This window comes from Cetorhinus maximus, chromosome 23 (genome assembly GCF_964194155.1).
Source record: "Cetorhinus maximus chromosome 23, sCetMax3.hap1.1, whole genome shotgun sequence".
NCBI classification, from domain to species: domain Eukaryota; kingdom Metazoa; phylum Chordata; class Chondrichthyes; order Lamniformes; family Cetorhinidae; genus Cetorhinus; species Cetorhinus maximus.
In genome coordinates this window covers 25,330,883-25,346,864 of record NC_135901.1, presented here as the reverse complement: position 1 = coordinate 25,346,864, position 15,982 = coordinate 25,330,883, and the positions used below count along the sequence as shown (strand labels likewise).

Here is a 15,982-nt window from a genome sequence, read left to right as displayed (position 1 = left end):
AGGAGTAGGGGGTGATGGAGGAGTGGACCAGGGTGTCCCGGAGGGAACGATCCCTACGGAATGCCGCCGGGGGGGGTGAAGGGAAGATGTGTTTGCTGGTGGCATCATTCTGGAGTTGGCGGAAATGGCGGAGGATGATCCTTTGAATGCGGAGGCTGGTGAGGTGATAAGTGAGGACAAGGGGGACCCTAACATGTTTCTGGGAGGGAGGAGAAGGCGTGAGGGCGGATGCGTGGTAGATGGGCCGGAAACGGTTGAGGGCTCTGTCAATGACCGTGGGTGGAAAACCTCGGTTAAGGAAGAAGGAGGACATGTCAGTAGGCTTGTAATGGATATTGTGCACTGACCTCTACCTCGCGGAGGCTGAGTGTCAACTCGCAGACACTTCCTCCTACCTCTCCATAGACCATGACCCCACCACTGAACATCAAGCCATTGTTTCCAGGACTGTGACTGACCTCATCTCCTCTGGAGATCTTCCTCCCACAGCTTCCAACCTGATAGTCGCCCAACCTTGGACGGCCCGCTTCTACATCCTACCCAAAATCCACAAACAGAACTGTCCTGGCAGACCGATCGTGTCAGCCTGTTCTTGTCCCACGGAACTCATTTCTAGTTATCTTGACTCCCTCTCCCCTTGACCAGTCCCTTCCCACCTACAACCGTGATTCCTCTGACACCTTACGTCACATCAACAATTTCCAGTTCCCTGGCCCCAACCGCTTCCTCTTCACCATGGACGTCCAATCCCTCTACACCTCCATCCCCCACCAGGATGGTCTGAGGGCCCTTAGCTTCTTCCTCGAACAGAGGCTCCAACAATCCCCATCCACCACTACTCTCCTCCGTCTGGCTGAACTTGTTCTCACACTGAACAATTTCTCCTTTAACTCCTCTCACTTCCTCCAAATAAAAGGTGTGGCTATGGGTACTCGCATGGGCCCCAGCTATGCCTGTCTCTTTATGGGGTATGTGGAACATTCCTTGTTCCAGTCCTACTCCGGCCCCCTCCCACAACTCTTTCTCCGGTACATCGATGATTACTTCGGTGCTGCTTCATGCTCTCGTCGGGACCTGGAAAAATTTATTAATTTTGCTTCCAATCTCCACCTCTCCATCATTTTCACATGGTCCATCTCTGACACTTCCTTTCCCTTCCTTGACCTCTCTGTCTCAATTTCTGGTGATAGACTGTCCACCAATATCCATTACAAGCCTACCGATTCCCACAGCTACCTCGACTACTGCACCTCACACCCCGCTTCCTGTAAGGACTCCATCCCATTCTCTCAGTTCCTTCGCCTCCGTCGCATCTGTTCTGATGATGCTACCTTCAAAAACAGTTCCTCTGACATGTCCTCCTTCTTCCTTAACTGAGGTTTTCCACCCACAGTCGTTGACAGGGCCCTCAACTGTGTCCGGCCCATCTCCCACGCATCCGCCCTCACGCCTTCTCCTCCCTCCCAGAAACATGATAGGGTCCCCCTTGTCCTCACTTATCACCCCACCAGCTTCCGCATTCAAAGGATCATCCTCCGCCATTTCCGCCAACTCCAGAATGATGCCACCAGCAAACACATCTTCCCTTCACCACCCCCTGGCGGCATTCCGTAGGGATCGTTCCCTCCGGGACACCCTGGTCCACTCCTCCATCACCCCCTACTCCTCAACCCCCACCTATGGCACCTCACCATGCCCATGCAAAATCTGCCCCTTCACTTCCTCTCTCTTCACCGTCCAAGGGCCCAAACACTCCTTTCAAGTGAAGCAGCATTTCACTTGCATTTCCCCTAACTTAGTCTACTGCATTCGTTGCTCCCAATGCGGCCTCCTCTACACTGGAGAAACCAAACGTAAACTGGGCGACCGCTTTGCAGAACACCTGCGGTCTGTCCGCAAGAAAGACCCAAACCTCCCTGTCCCTTGCCATTTTAACACTCCACTCTGCTCTCTTGCCCACGTCTGTCCTTGGCTTGCTGCATTGTTCCAGTGAAGCCCAACGCAAACTGGTGGAACAGCACCTCATCTTCCGACTAGGCACTTTACAGCCTTCCGGAGTGAATATTGAATTCAACAACTTTAGATCTTGAACTCCCTCCTCCATCCCCACCCCCCTTTCGTTTCTTCCCCCTCCCTTTTGTTTTTCCCAATAATTTATATAGTTTTTCTTTTCCCACCTATTTCCATTATTTTTAAATCTATACCTTTTATGCCCTGTTGGTCTTTCCAATCCACCCCCACTAGAGCTGTACCTTGAATGTCCTGCCATCCATTCTTAATTAGCACATTCATTTAGATAATATCACCACCTTCAACGCTTCTTTGTTCTTTTTGTCTGTGACATCTTTTGATTATCTGCTCCTATTACTGCTTGCTTGTCCCTACAACCATCCCCCCTTCTCTCCCCTCCCCCACCTTCTCTCCCACCCTCTCCCCTCCCCCCTTCTCTTTCCTCTCCCCCCTCCCCTTCTCTCTCCTCCCCCCTTCTCTTCTCTCCCCTCCCCCTTCTCTTCTCTCCCCTCCCCCTTCTCTTCTCTCCCCTCCCCCTTCTCTTCCCTCCCCTCCCCCTTCTCTTCTCTCCCCCCCTTCTCTTCTCTCCCCCCCTTCTCTTCTCTCCCCCCCTTCTCTTCTCTCCCCTCCCCCCTTCTCTTCTCTCCCCTCCCCCCCTTCTCTTCTCTCCCCTCCCCCCCTTCTCTTCTCTCCCCTCCCCCCCTTCTCTTCTCTCCCCTCCCCCCCTTCTCTTCTCTCCCCTCCCCCCTTCTCTTCTCTCCCCTCCCCCCTTCTCTTCTCTCCCCTCCCCCCCTTCTCTTCTCTCCCCTCCCCCCCTTCTCTTCTCTCCCCTCCCCCCTTCTCTTCTCTCCCCTCCCCCTTCTCTTCTCTCCCCCTTCTCTTCTCTCCCCTCCCCCCCTCTCTTCTCTCCCCTCCCCCCCTCTCCTCTCCCCTCCCCCCCTCTCTTCTCTCCCCTCCCCCCCTCTCTTCTCTCCCCTCCCCCCTTCTCTTCTCTCCCCTCCCCCCCTTCTCTTCTCTCTCCTCCCCCCCTTCTCTTCTCTCTAATCCCCCCCTTCTCTTCTCTCCCCTCCCCCTTCTCTTCTCTCCCCTCCCCCTTCTCTTCTCTCCCCTCCCCCTTCTCTTCTCTCCCCCTTCTCTTCTCTCCCCTCCCCCTTCTCTTCTCTCCCCTCCCCCCCTCTCTTCTCTCCCCTCCCCCCCTCTCCTCTCCCCTCCCCCCCTCTCTTCTCTCCCCTCCCCCCTCTCTTCTCTCCCCTCCCCCCTCTCTTCTCTCCCCTCCCCCCCTCTCTTCTCTCCCCTCCCCCCCTTCTCTTCTCTCTCCTCCCCCCCTTCTCTTCTCTCTAATCCCCCCCTTCTCTTCTCTCCCCTCCCCCTTCTCTTCTCTCCCCTCCCCCTTCTCTTCTCTCCCCTCCCCCCTTCTCTTCTCTCTAATCCCCCCCTTCTCTTCTCTCCCCCCCCCCCCCACTTAAACCAGTTTATATTTCACCCCTCTCCTAATATTACTCAGTTCTGTTGAAGGGTCATGAGGACTCGAAACGTCAACTCTTTTCTTCTCCGCCGATGCTGCCAGACCTGCTGAGTTTTTCCAGGTAATTCTGTTTTTGTTTTGGATTTCCAGCATCCGCAGTTCTTTGTTTTTATCCTCACAAGAGGAGATCCTTGCGCAGGCGCGGTACCGGGCAGTGTAGGAACATGCGCAATGTGAGCTCAAACTGGAGCATGCGCAGCACCGCCCGTAGCCATTCGAAAGACTGAAAAATGGCGGAGTATAGGCAAGTACAGGGAGCCGGTGAGTGAGGAGGAATGGAAGCGGCGCAGTTGGTGGGGAGCTTAATGAACACCCAGTGGAAGCCTGAAACCGTGAATAAGAAGCTACTGGTTCTGTGGTCGAATCGAACGAGGCGGCGGCAGGTGGGGCCCGCCCTGCCTTTGGAGAGAGGCCCGAGTAAACGGGCGCCATTTGTATAGGGGGCAATGTGCAGTTGTGCTGCTATCGTGAACAATCGGCATGCGCTGCCGCCATCTTTCTAGGGGGCAATGCGCATGCGCGGTCCTCGGTCCCTGCCCGCAGGAGGAATGTTGTGAATTTCTATCCTGGACTGACAGGGATGGGTTTTTGAAACTCCTTTGCCGGGGTTTAGAAGCGGAGAATTTACACGCAGCAAACACAAGCCAAGAGAAATATTTGTCTCCTCTGAATGCCTGTCCTGGACTGACAGTCATGGATTTTGGAAATTTCTTTTCCAGGGTATTAGAGGCAGAGGATTGACGGACGGGAAACTCAAACCAAACATCACATCAAGATCTGACAGTCATGTGATTCGTCAGGACTTGAATATCATCAAACTTGTAATGTGGAAGGTAAACGGTTTATCTGTTCTGCCTGTGTGCAAAGATTTCAAGTAAGAGTAAGAATAATTAACTGGGGGAAAGCCAACTTCAGTGGAGTAAGAATAGATCTGACCAAGGTAAGTTGGAATTTCAAAGAGACTGGATTATAAAAATAGGGAAGTATTTCTAAAACTATACAAGGCACTAGTTAGATCACACCTGGAATACTGTAAACAGTTTTCATGAACTAGGAGCATGAGTAGGCAATTCAGCCCCTCGAGCCTGCCCTGCCATTCATTACGATTATGGTTGATCTCATTTTGGCCTCAACTCCAATTTCCCACCCTCTCCCGATAACCTTTCAATGTTGCTAATTAAACATCTGTCTATCTCCTCCTTAAATTTATTCAGCGTCCCGGCATCTACTGCACTCTGAGGTAGTGAATTCCACAGATTCATGACCCTTTGAAAAAAGTAATTCCTCCTCATCTCTGGTTTAAATCTACCACCCCTTATCCTAAAACTATGGCCTCTCATTCTAGAACACCCCACAAGGGGAAGCATTCGTTCCACGTCTACTTTGTCTACTCCCTTTAGCATCTTATACACCTCAATTAGATCTCTTCTCATCCTTCTAAACTCTAGCGAGTATAGGCCTAAACTGCTCAGTCTCTCCTCATAAGACAAGCCCCACATTTCTGGAATCAATCTAGTTAAATTCTTCTGAACTGCCTCCAATGCAACGACATCCTTTCTGAAGTAAGGGAACCAAAACTGTGCACAGTATTCCAGGTGTGGTCTCACCAATGCCTTGTACAGTTGCAACAACACTTCCCTATTTTTATGCTCTATTCCCTTAGCAATAAATGCCAAAATTCCATTTGGCTTCCTTATTACCTGCTGTACCTGCACACTAGCTTTCAGCGATTCATGCACGAGGACATCCAAATCCACCTGCACTGAAGCATTCTGAAGTTTCTCCCCATTTAAATAATAAGTCGCCTTTTTATTCTTCTGACCAAAATCGATAATCTCACACTTATCCATGTTAAACTCCATCTGCCAAATTCTGGCCCATTCACCTAACCTGTCCATATCCATTTGTAAATCTCTTATTTCTTCATTGCAATTTACTTTCCCACCTATTTTGGTGTCATCTGCAAATTTAGCTATCGTACCTTCTACCCCTGAATCCAAGTCATTAATATAGATTGTAAATAGTTGGGGCCCAAGGACTGAAGCCTGTGGCACCTCACTAGTTACAGCTTGCCATCCAAAAAAAGACCCATTTATCCCAACTCTCTGCTTTCTGTTGGTTAGCCAATCCTCTATCCAAGGTAATATATTACCCCTAACTCCATGTGATCTCATCTTGTGTGTTAATCTTTTGTGCAGCACCTTATCAAAGGCCTTCTGGAAGTCTAGATATACTACATCTACAGGATCCCCATTATCCACTTTGCTTGTCACATCTTCAAAGAAATCTAGTAAATTAGTCAAACATGATTTACTCTTCATAAAACCATGCTGACTCTGATGGATTGCATTTTGACTTTCCAAATACCCCATTACTACTTCCTTAATAATGGATTCCAACAATTACCCAACGACAGAGGTTAAACTAACTGGTCTATAGCTTCCTACTTTCTGCCTCCCCCTACCCCCCTCCCCCCTTTTTCTTGAATAAGGGCATTATATTGGCATTTTTCCAACCACTGAAACCTTTCCAGAATCCAGGGAATTTTGGAATATTATAGCCAAAGCATCCACTATCTCTGCTGCCACTTCCTTTAAGACCCTGGGATGTAGGCCATCAGCTCCTGGGGACTTGTCACTCTTTAAGCCCAATAGTTTGCTCAGTACTTTTTCTCTAGTGATGGTGATTGTTCTAAGTTCCTCCTCTGTACCCTCTGTACTACCTGTTAGTATTGGGGTGGTACTAGTGTCCTCCACTGTGAAAACTGAGGCAAAATATTGATTAAATGTCTCTGCCATTTCTGCATTCCCCACTATTAACTTCCCAGTCTCACCCTCCAAGGGACCAACATTCACTTTAGCTACTCTCTATCCTTTTATGTACTTGTAGAAGCTTTTGCTATCAGTTTTTACATTTTGCATTAGTTTTCTTTCATAATTTACCCTTGCTCTTTTTATTATTTTTTTAGTAACCCTTTGATGATCTTTAAAAGTTTCCCAATCTTTGTCCCTTTATCTAAGGAAAGATATGCTGGCATTGGAGGCAGTCCAGAGAATATTCACTAGGTTGATCCTGGGTATGGAGGGATTTTCTTATGAGAAGAGATTGAGTAGATTGTGCCTGTACTCATTGGAGTTTCGAAGAATGAGAGATGACCTTATTGAAACATATAAGATTCTTAGGGCTCTTGACAAGTTAGATGCTGAGAGGTTGTTCCCCTTGTGAGAGAGTCTAGGACCAGGGGGCATAATCTCAGAGGGTTGCCCATTTAAGACAGAGATGAGGAGGAATTTCTTCTCTGAGGATAGTATATTCAAGGCTGAGATAGACAGACTTTTAATCTGTAAGGGTATCAATGGTTATGGAGAAAAAGCAGGAAAGTGGAGTTGAGGATTCTCCGATCAGCCTGATCTCATTGAATGGCGGAGCAGATTCGATGGGGCGAATGGCCTACTTCTGCTCCTACGTCTTATAGTCTTATGAATCAAAGGTTGGCAGGTGAAACTGTAACTGAGCAATAGACTGCCTTTAAAGAAGAGATAATTCTGACACAAAGACATATTCCCATGAAGGGGAAAGGTACAGTTAACAAATCCACAGCCCCCTCGATGAGAAAAGAGATAGAGATTGAGATAAAGGAGAAAAAGTGTGCTTCTGACACATGTCAGCCGGATAATAAAACCAAGAAGCAGGCTGAATAGAGAAGGTTCAGAGGGATTTGGAAAACCAAATACAAGAAGCAAAGAGAGAGCATGAAAAGAGACTGAAAGCAAACATGGAAATAAATCAAGAAGTCTTCTATGGACATGTAACACCCTTTTACTGTTTATAAGGAGGAGTGGGGCAATTAGGGACCAAAAAGATGACTTACATATGGAGGCAGCGGGCATGGATGAGGTATTAAATGAATATTTTGCATCTGCCTTTATCAAGAGAAAATATTCTGCACAGGTGATTGTGAAAGAGGAGATTGTTCAGACTTTTGAAGGGTTTAAAATTGATAAGGAGGAGATATTGGATAGTCTGTCTGATAAGGTTGACAAAGCCCCGGGACTGGATGAGATGCATCCAAGGATACTGAGGGGGAATGAGAGTGGAAATTGTGGAAGCGCTGGCCATAATTTTCCAGTCTTCCTGAGATTCAGAGTTGCTGACACAGGGACTGGAGAATTGCAAATGTTACACCTTTATTCAGAAAAGGTGTAAAGAAAAGCCCAGCAACTATAGACCAGTCAGTTTAATCTCGGTGCTGGGGAAGCTTCCAGAAATGGTCATTCAGGACATATTTAATAGTCACTTGAGCAAATGTGGGTTAATTAAATAAAGCCAGCATGGATTTGTTAAGGTAAAGTCACGTTTAATTAAGTTGCTTAAGGTTTTTGATGAGGTAACAGAAGCCTGTGGAGGCCGGGTCACTGAGTTTATTCAAGAAAGAAATTGATAATTTTTTTGATATTAGGGGCATCAAGAAGTATAGAGAGAAAGCGGGAATATGGCGTTGAGATAGAGGAACAGCCATGATCATATTGAATGGCGGAGCAGGCTTGAAGGGCCGAATGGCCTACTCCTGCTCTGAGTTTCTATGTTTCTGAAGGACATTCGTGAACCAGTTGGATATTTTGATAATCCAGCAGTTTTCATGGTTACTTTTTTCCTGGTGCCAGCCCCATAAATTACACATTCATTCAGCTCAATTTCACAACCTGCCTTTGTATTTTTGTGGGTGTTCGCTCACTCCCTTTTTCTGTTTTAAATAAATTGCGCAGGGTATTAGGAGGAGAGGATTTGCAGTCGGGCAACTCAAACCAAACATCACATCAGGATCTGACAGAGTCGCCCAATTTATCATAACCTAAATATCATCGGATTTTGAACATGGAAGGAAGAAGCACCGTTCACAGTGGAGGTAAACCGTACACGTGTTCTGTGTGTGGACGAGGCTTCAGCCAATCATCTGACCGGTCAAAACATAAATGCCATCACAACGGGATGAAACCGTGGAAATGTGGGGATTGTGGGAAGGGATTCAAATCCCCGTCTGATCTGGAAAGTCATTGGCGCACTCACACTGGGGAGAAACCATTCACCTGCTTCGAGTGTGGGAAGGGATTCACTCGTTCATCCTATCTGCTGATACACCAGCGAGTTCACTCTGGGGAGAGGCCATTCACCTGCTCTGAGTGTGGGAAGGGATTCATTCAGTCATCTAACCTGCGGACACACCAGCGAGTTCACACTGAGGAGAGACCTTTTAAATGTCCGGACTGTGGGAAGTGCTATAAAGGTTCCATGGAACTGATGCGCCATCGACGTGTTCACACTGACGAGAGACCATTCAGGTGCTCTCACTGCGGGACTGGGTTCAGGTGGTTGTCTCAACTCACTGCACACAAGCACAGTCACACTGGGGAGAAACCGTTCACTTGCTCTGTGTGTGGGAAGGGATTCACTCAGTCATCCAACCTTCTGAGACACCAGCATGGTCACAGTGATGAGAGGCCATTCACCTGCTCCATGTGTGGGAAGGGATTCACTCAGCGATCCCATCTGCTGACACACCAGCGAGTTCACACTGACGAGAGACCTTTTAATTGCCCAGACTGTGGGAAGTGTTTTAAAAGCTCCCAGGACCTGATGTCCCATCAACGTGTTCACACTGATGAGAGACCATTCAGGTGCTCTCACTGCGGGACTGGGTTCAGGCGATCATCTCAACTCACTGTACACCAGCGAGTTCACACTGGGGAGCGGCTGTTCACCTCCCCTGAGTGTGGGATTCGCTCAGTTATCTATCCTGCTAACACACCACCGGGTTCAGACTGTGGGGGGCGACCATTCATCTGCCTTGAGTGTGGGAAGGGATTCACTCACCCATCCAACCTTCTGAGACACCAGCAAGTTCATACTGGGGAGAGACCGTTCACTTGTTCTGAATGTGGGAAGGGATTTAAGCAATCATCCAACCTGCTGACACACCAGTGAGTTCACACTGGGGAGAGACCATTTCCATGCTCTGAATGTGGGAAGGGGTTTGCTTATCTATCTATACTGCTGAGACACCAGCGAGTTCACAAGTAACAACTATGACTGGATTTTGGTGTTAATCATATCCAGGACTAAACTATGTTCTTTGGGCTCTTTTTTGGTGACAATAAACTGCAGCCCAGTTATGGGGACTAATATTGTTGATAAAGGTCAAATAAATTACCTTTGTGTTAAAAACATTGTTGAGTCTTTTTAATATCTCCAACACAAGTTAGTTCCTTTTGAATGGCTCTCCCTCTCTGCTGTCCCCTCCATCCTTACCCCCAACAAGTGTGAACAGCTCATGGAGCTTCTTTGTCACTAAGATTGAGAAAATTCGATCAGCTGCCTCTGCTGCTTCCCTCCCTTCCACTCGTCCATCCTTGATGCCAATGCCTTTGCTAACCCCCAGCCCATCTCTAACCACCCTTTCCTCTCCAAAATCCTTGTCATCTCCCAAATCTATGCCCATAAACCCTGGGACTCCATGTTTGAATCGCTCCAATTGAACTTTTGCTCCTGCCACAGTATTGAAACAGCTCTTAGCAATGTCACAAATTGTATCCTACGTGAATGTGACAGATTAAACTATCTCTCATTGTCCTTCTCAGCCAGTTTGCAGTCTTTGGCACCATTGACCAAACCACCCTCCTCCAATGCCTCTCCACTGTTGTCCAGCTGGGTGGGATTGCACACTCCTGATTCTTTTCTTATCTGTCTCATTGTAGCCAGAGAATCACCGGCAGTGACTGTGATTGTTTGAATTAGATTTTCACATAATCACTTTGTAAGTGATCAGGTGTCAGTGAGTTTTGACAGAAAATTGTTCCATCAGCATCCTCACAGTGACTGTATCTTACAGACCAAATGATTCTATCTATCCCAGCCTTTCTGGAGAAGATCACCAGAGAAGAGTGAAGATATTACAGTCCACAACCCAAGCTCAGAGTGATACAAACATCTGATAAATCCAATTACAATGCTGAGTATAGCAGAACAACGATGTGTTAGTCTGCTCCAGGTTTATCAAGAGAGATTGATGATTATCAATCATAAGAAATAGGAACATTATCAAAACATATTTAAGTGTGAACAAGAATTCATCTTTGTCATTAAATGTTAACTGAATATAACATCTTACAGCTATGTGACATTAGCTCTTCCCTTCTACATACAGCTATGTGACATTAGCTCTTCCCTTCTACAGACTAAAACTCGACAGAATCTTCCACTTGCTTCCATTTGCAGCCCTGATGGTTCAGAAATCTTCCCTCAAACCCGCACATTCCGGCTGATTGATGTTGATTTGTGTAAGATTATTAAATGCTCCTGCAGCGCAACCTCCATTACTGACAGTCAGTCAAAGCTACATTTCAGACAGGGAATCAAGCCCAACAATTATTTTCAGCAGGTCTGGCAGCATCGGCGGAGAAGAAAAGAGTTGACGTTTCGAGTCCTCATGACCCTTCGGCAGAACTGAGTAAAGTTAGGAGAGGGGTTAAATATAAGCTGGGTTAAGGTTGGTGGGGGGGGGTGGGGGGTGAAGGGAGAGAAGTTGGGGGTGGGGTGGGGGGAGAGAAGTTGGGGGGGGGTGGTTGTAGGGACAAGCAAGCAGTGATAGGAGCAGATAATCAAAAGATGTCACAGACAAAAGGAACAAAGGGGTGTTAAAGGTGGTGATATTATCTAAGAAAATGTGCTAATTAAGAATTCTTAATTATTCTTAATTAGCACATTTTCTTAGATAATATCACCACCTTTAACACCCCTTTGTTCCTTTTGTTTGTGACATCTTTTGATTATCTGCTCCTATCACTGCTTGTTTGTCCCTACAACCACCCCCCCACCCAACTTCTCTCCCCCCACCCCACCCCCCCACCCAAGCTTAAACCAGCTTATATTTCACCCCTCTCCTAACTTTACTCAGTTCTGCCGAAGGGTCATGAGGACTCGAAATGTCAACTCTTTTCTTCTCCACCGATGCTGCCAGACCTGCTGAGTTTTTCCAGGTAATTCTGTTTTTGTTTTGGATTTCCAGCATCCGCAGTAGTTTTTTGTTTTTACCAACAATTATTTTCTCTGTTCTGGGACAAGCAGCAGGATTTTGCCCCACACTCTCCAATCACCCACTGCCAACAGAAAACAGCGTCAGCATCTTCAATCAGCGGGTCACTGCCCATCTCTGGGATGCAAGATACTCCAACCGGGGCCAAACCTTCTAATACACCGACTGTCCCTTTTGTTCTTTCCTTGTCTCCCCTTTCCCTGTCCCTGCATTTGTTTAAAACCTGTTACATCTCTAACATTTACCAGTTCTGATGGAAGGTCATTGATCAGAGACATTGACTCTGTTTCTCTCTCCACAGATGCTGCCTGATCATTTGCTGAGCACTTCCAGCATTTTCTGATTGTAAAGTCAGGATTCACTCTGTACAGAGAACAAAAGGGAAGGTCTGTGACGGAGAGCAAGGCAGGATGGATTAACTGACACAAGGAATGGTGGGCAAGGTGACACTGAGCCAGTGATGGTGGACCCCAGGTGGTTCAGAGTCAATGCTTTCACCTTCACGGCCCGGGCTCGATGGCCGGTGACCAAAGGTTAACCAAACCATTTTGTGTGAGAAACCTGTCTGTAGTCAGTGAGCTGAAGGGCAGCAATGGGTAAAGAGATGATTATCATCTAATTTGGAAAGCTGCCTGCCAGCTTCCCTGGTAGTTCGGATTCAGCGCTTTTACTGCCGTGGCCTGGGTTCGATTCCCAGCCAGGGCAACACTCTTTCTTGGTGCTGTGTGGGCTGTCACCATTGACCAAAATTCCATATGAAATGAAACCAGGTCTGGCTGCATCTGTGGAGTGAGAAACAGAGTGAATCTTGCAGCTGGATGATCTTTCATCAGAGCTGGAAAAGTCAGAGATGTAACAGGTGAAAAACAAGGCAGAGGGAGGGAGTGAAAGGGCAAAATGGAAGGATGTAATCAGTTGCAAGGCATGAGACATAGAGAGATGATGGTGCAGGGCTAAATGTGGGTGGAAATGGGACGTATTTTAATTTATGCTGTTCAAACTGGAACAAATATCACTTCAGAACAACCAATCACAGCGGCTCTTTCAAAGCAGCACACTGGGCCGAATGGCCTCTTTCTGTGCTGTAACTTTCTATAATTGGTTCATTTTTATCCCCACTCCGACTGCCTTCACAGTCATTCGATCATCTTACAACCCATTACAGCAAAATCCACCTTCCTCCCTCTTCTGACCTCAGGAGACTGAGCAAATTCAGTGAGAAGTTTTCTTGTCATTTAGCATGAGCGTGGGATTTGGAATCAGATCTGGAAGGTTTTAATTCCATTTAACCGATAATTAATTTACAGACTCTCAGTTTAAGCCAGGAACAATCAGTATGATTCTAACATACGTGGGGAAATCCCAATGAATTTTAAATCCATCACCTTAACCAGCCAGCCACAACTACAGTCCACACAGAGACTCTAATGATGTCTGTATAAAATCAGAGAATAGTTACAGAGAAAAGGAATATCTGGCCCTGTCTGTGCCACTTCCCCCACCGTTCCTTGGTCACCCTGTCACTTAAAAGTACAGGACAAGAATCTATCCAATTCACTTTTGAATACTTGATGACTGAGCATCCACAGGCAACTGGGGCAGAAAATTTCAAAGATTCACCAGCCTTTGAGTGACTCACCTCAGTTCTAAATGGCTGACACATCATCTGAAGAATGTGAGCCCAGTTCTAGATGCTCCAGCCAGGGGAAAACAGCTTCTCAGAATATCACACTTTGTAAAAAGGAACAGAGGGACAAATGTCACAGACACAGACAGAGAGAGCAAGGCACGTCCCAGGAATGATGCAACTTTTACTCACACTTAGATAAGCAAACTTTGATATTGCTTCTGGCTAGTTTTGAACCTGAGATTTTACACATTCTGGGCAAATGTGTAAATGATAACCACTGCACTACAGAAACAAGTGAAGGCCTTGGCTGCAATGAGCATATCTGGAATGTTAAACTGCGCTGTTACGCAGCAGCACTCTAGGTCCCCGTTTCGAAGAAATGGAATTCAGCTGCTATTATCAGGAATGCTGCAGAGAGATGTAATCATAAAATGCTATAGCACCATGTATCCAAACAATGGCATAAGAGGCCCTTCCATCATCCGATCTCTGTCCCCTTTTTAAAAGAGCAAACAAATTACTCGCAATTTTCTTCTCTCTTTCAAAAAAGCTGTGTTTTTTCTCCCATTCATTTAATTTCCCAATTCCCTTTTGAAAAAGGAGTTTCTGCAGAATCTATGCCTAGTTTGCCTTAATTCGCAGGGTTTCCCTGACCCAATGACATGAAGATTTGGACTTGGGTTCCGAATATACTTTGATCAGAAAAAATAACACTTTTGTAAATTCGACATGAGATCAGTTGCATAATTATATCATGTTCATATGGCAAACATCTCATTATTTCTGAGCTGATTTATACAATCTTATTACTTTTGCTCCTCAACCTTAATCGAGGTTGCTATACTATAGAGGAAAATGATTTGTCAGAGTTTAACAGAGCCCTGCCAAGATCACGTGTTCAATGCTTTGTTTACTTTATTTGGTTTAAAATATTTTTGTTCTTGGAACAAAATCTTACACAGAATAAATATTTGTGCTGCAAACAGAGCAGTGCTCCGCTACCAGAATGTTTGGAGGATCCCAATGGTTAGACTGAGAGGCCATGTCACTTGTTGCAGGGAGACAACTGCTGGTTTCACCCTGATGCCTCAGCTTGTTTTGAATTTCAAAATGTAGTAGTGTCCATCCGGCAAATGCCTCAGGCAGCAATGCTTTCTGCACAATCATTAGGATCACCCTTCTCACCCTTGGAGGGAGAAATTCAACAAACTTTGCTTAGTATTTGTTCTGATATTCTCCATTTAATGTCAATATTTTATCTGATATTGATGCCTTCATTTGTATTGAAACTCTGAAATATACAGCAACATCGAATTGCAAAGATGACTGTTAGACAAAAGAGCGCCAGTCACCAGGTAATGCAAATCATATGGTGCTCATTTGAAATTGAGCGCAGTTAGCTTTTAAACAAAATCCAATAACTTTACTGGGAACGGTTTTTGAGAATGATGCGTTATTTATATTTGATGCCTCTTTGTCCAGGTGAGAAGCTTTCTGGCGCATAAATCGCATCCATGTAGAAGACAGGAAGGAAGCCAGCAGATCTGCACTGCACCTCGGTTTCCACGACTCCCTCGGTCGCTTTTCCTGAAACTCTATTCTGAAGACCGATTATTTAAAGGAATGATTCTGTACCAGCTCTGCCATTTCCTCTCGTTCAATTACAGCATCATTTGCGTCTGTCTTTATGAGCACACTTTACTATGAGACACCTTAGAGATGGTGAGCAACAATGTTTATCTGCATCGAAAACCCATTAACTTCTGTTGTTGACTGAATGAACTGCTAATGTGCATGCCAAGTGAAACCAGGCAGGAACATTATCCAAGCTTGTTAATTTAGAGTGAGGAAAATTTGCATAATTCATATTTGCTGTTCCCAATTGTGGAGAACAGAAAGTCCAGAGTTAGTTCAGAGCTTCCTTCTCCCTAGGTCTGTTCTAACAAGCTGTGTCCATCTGAGTTACATTTATACAGACTCATTCACTCAGTCAGTGATCGGGTCTGACTGAGATACAACAACAACTGCAATGGCTGATATTTATATTGAGCTTTTAACATAATAAAATGTCCCAAGGAGTTTCACAGGAGCATAAGGACATATTAGGTCAGGTGACCAAAAGCTTAGTTAAAGAAGTTAAGGAGTGTCTTAAATGAGGAAAGTGAAGTGAAAAGGTGGAGAGGTTTAGGGAGGTAAGTTCCAGAGTTTAGTGTCCAGGCAGCTGAAGGCATGGACACCAATGGTGTAGTGATTAAAATCGGGGATGAGGGATGAAGTTCATTCATTGGATGCGGGGCTCACTGGCCAGGGCAGCATTTATTGCCCATCCTTAATTGCCCTTGAGAAGGTGATGGTGAGCTGCCTTCTTGAACCTCTGCAGTCCACAGTGCTGTTAGGGAGGGAGTTCCAGGATTTTGCCCCAGCAACAGTGAAGGAACGGTGATATATTTCCAAGTCAGGATGGTGAGTGGCTTGGAGGGGAACTTTCAGGTCAAGGTGTTCCCATGTGTTTGCTGCCCATGTCCTTCTGGATGGTGCTGGTCGTGGGTTTGGAAGGTGCTGTCTAAGGAGACTTGGTGAGTTTCTGCAGTGCATCTTGTCGATGGTATCACTGCTGCTACAGTTTGTCGGTGGTGGAAGGAGTGAATGTTTGAGGATGGGTTGTCAATCAAGTGGGTTACTTGGAGTGGGTGGTATCGAACTTCTTGAGCGCTGTTGGATCTGCACT

General features: G+C 46.2%; 3 protein-coding genes across 5 annotated transcripts in view; 2 read left to right on the top strand and 1 right to left on the bottom strand.

Moving 5' to 3' along the window:
- Positions 1-15,982, bottom strand: part of LOC144697023 (uncharacterized) — a 175,014-nt gene that overhangs the window by 92,826 nt on the left and 66,206 nt on the right. The window lies entirely within an intron of this gene.
- Positions 3,756-9,746, top strand: LOC144697002 (uncharacterized). 3 transcript variants are annotated; one of them, XM_078568750.1, is made up of 2 exons: positions 3,756-3,918; positions 8,302-9,746. In XM_078568750.1, the coding sequence occupies exon 2, from the start codon at positions 8,411-8,413 to the stop codon at positions 9,515-9,517; it is 1,107 nt and encodes a 368-aa protein (XP_078424876.1). In that variant the 5' UTR covers positions 3,756-3,918; positions 8,302-8,410; the 3' UTR covers positions 9,518-9,746. The 3 variants fall into 3 exon arrangements, with proteins under 3 accessions (XP_078424876.1, XP_078424875.1, XP_078424874.1); XM_078568749.1 differs by lacking the exon at positions 3,756-3,918 and adding an exon at positions 4,302-4,368; XM_078568748.1 differs by lacking the exon at positions 3,756-3,918 and adding an exon at positions 4,365-4,475.
- LOC144697908 (uncharacterized) overlaps positions 4,340-15,982 on the top strand; it is a 57,094-nt gene continuing 45,451 nt past the window's right edge. Inside the window, exons 1-3 of the mRNA XM_078569870.1 lie at positions 4,340-4,409; positions 11,926-12,157; positions 14,737-14,976. The gene's annotated coding sequence lies outside the window, so the exon portion shown is untranslated. The remainder of the gene's footprint in view (positions 4,410-11,925; positions 12,158-14,736; positions 14,977-15,982) is intronic.